The 1,368-nt window shown below is 47.7% G+C and overlaps 1 protein-coding gene across 1 annotated transcript in view; it reads right to left on the minus strand.

Moving 5' to 3' along the window:
* The window catches only part of RLBP1 (retinaldehyde binding protein 1), a 27,447-nt gene that overhangs the window by 5,105 nt on the left and 20,974 nt on the right, over positions 1–1,368 (minus strand). The window contains exon 8 of the mRNA XM_004370802.2: positions 514–672. Coding sequence (XP_004370859.2) covers positions 514–672 — 159 coding nt within the window. The remainder of the gene's footprint in view (positions 1–513; positions 673–1,368) is intronic.

Here is a 1,368-nt window from a genome sequence, read left to right on the forward strand (position 1 = left end):
GCTCCTTTCCCAGATACACAAAGAACAGGTTTAAGGTTAGCTCTAAGAAAGAACTCCTGACACATCAGTATATATAGGAGTCAGTTGTCAGGGGGGTTGGTGATAGCCCTCTCTCTGGATAAATTCACATTCAAAGAGAGGCAACGTGATGTATACAGAGAGAGGTCAGAAGATGTGGGTTCAAGACTGCCTCTGCCACTTTATAGCTGTGTGACCTTGAGAAGTCACTTAAAGTTCTGAACCTACATTTCCAGGTTTGTAAAATGAAGCAGGGAAGCAGGGAGGAATGGCTCACAATGAAATAATGAGTGTGAATACTTGGCAAATTGTCATCCATCATACAAGTGTATGTGGTTGGGATTGTGGTTATTGTGGTTGTTACTACTCTTTAATGGCACCAGGTGGCTGTCTTCTCAGGTCCCTTCTAGCACCATGAAACCAGGAAACCGGATCCAGCCTTCCAACCTCCTGACCTGTGAGGGGCTCCTGCAGGACAGGGTTCTCAGACCTCACCTGGAGCATGTCCACCATCTTCCTGAGATCCGAAGGCCGGAGCCCAGCAGCTTGCTGCATGGTAAAGCCCTTGAAGTTCTCAATGATGCAGAAGCCATTAATTTGAGTTTCCTCATTCTCCAGTAGCTTCTCCAGGATAAAGCAATATGCCTGCAAGATCTTGATCAGAGTGAACAGGCTGTAAGAGCCAGCCCACAAAGATAATGAAGGCTCAAGGACCTGAGAGGAGAACTAGCGGGTACAGCCTTTATTGGAGGCAATTTGACACAGGCTTTGAGCTGCACATTCTGCCTCTGTGAATGTACCCCAAGAAAATAACCTTTAATATCATATCATGGTTAGATGCCAGGGTGCTTATCCCAACACTCTTATAATGTGGCAACATCAGAAACAACCTAAATCTTCAACAAAAAGGGACTGGTTAAATTAGGGTAGGGAGTCCTGGGGTGGTGCAGATGGTTAATGCGCTCAGTTGCTAACCAAAAAGTTGGAGGTACCTCAGAAGACGGGCCTGGCGATGTACTTCCAAAAAACCTGCCATTGAAAACCGTATGGAGGAGGCGGGGCCAAGATGGTGGAGTACTTAGATGCCTCCAGCGGACCCTCTTACAACAAAAACCCGAAAAAACTACTGATTCGATTAAATATGGCAACCTGGGAGCCCTGAACATCAAAGGCAGAGTTGAGGAACCAGACTGAGTGTCAGGGGAATGGAGAGATGGTTCAGAATCAGCGAGGAGTTGCCAGACCTGGCCTGGCAAGAGCCTGAGCCATTCAGGCCTGATCAGCTTGGGGGTGAGCAGTGAGGCATGCAAACATTGGTGCTCGGGAGGCGTATTCCTCACAGGGAGAGAC

The sequence above is a fragment of the Trichechus manatus genome, unplaced genomic scaffold, assembly GCF_000243295.1.
Source record: "Trichechus manatus latirostris isolate Lorelei unplaced genomic scaffold, TriManLat1.0 scaffold00009, whole genome shotgun sequence".
NCBI classification, from domain to species: domain Eukaryota; kingdom Metazoa; phylum Chordata; class Mammalia; order Sirenia; family Trichechidae; genus Trichechus; species Trichechus manatus.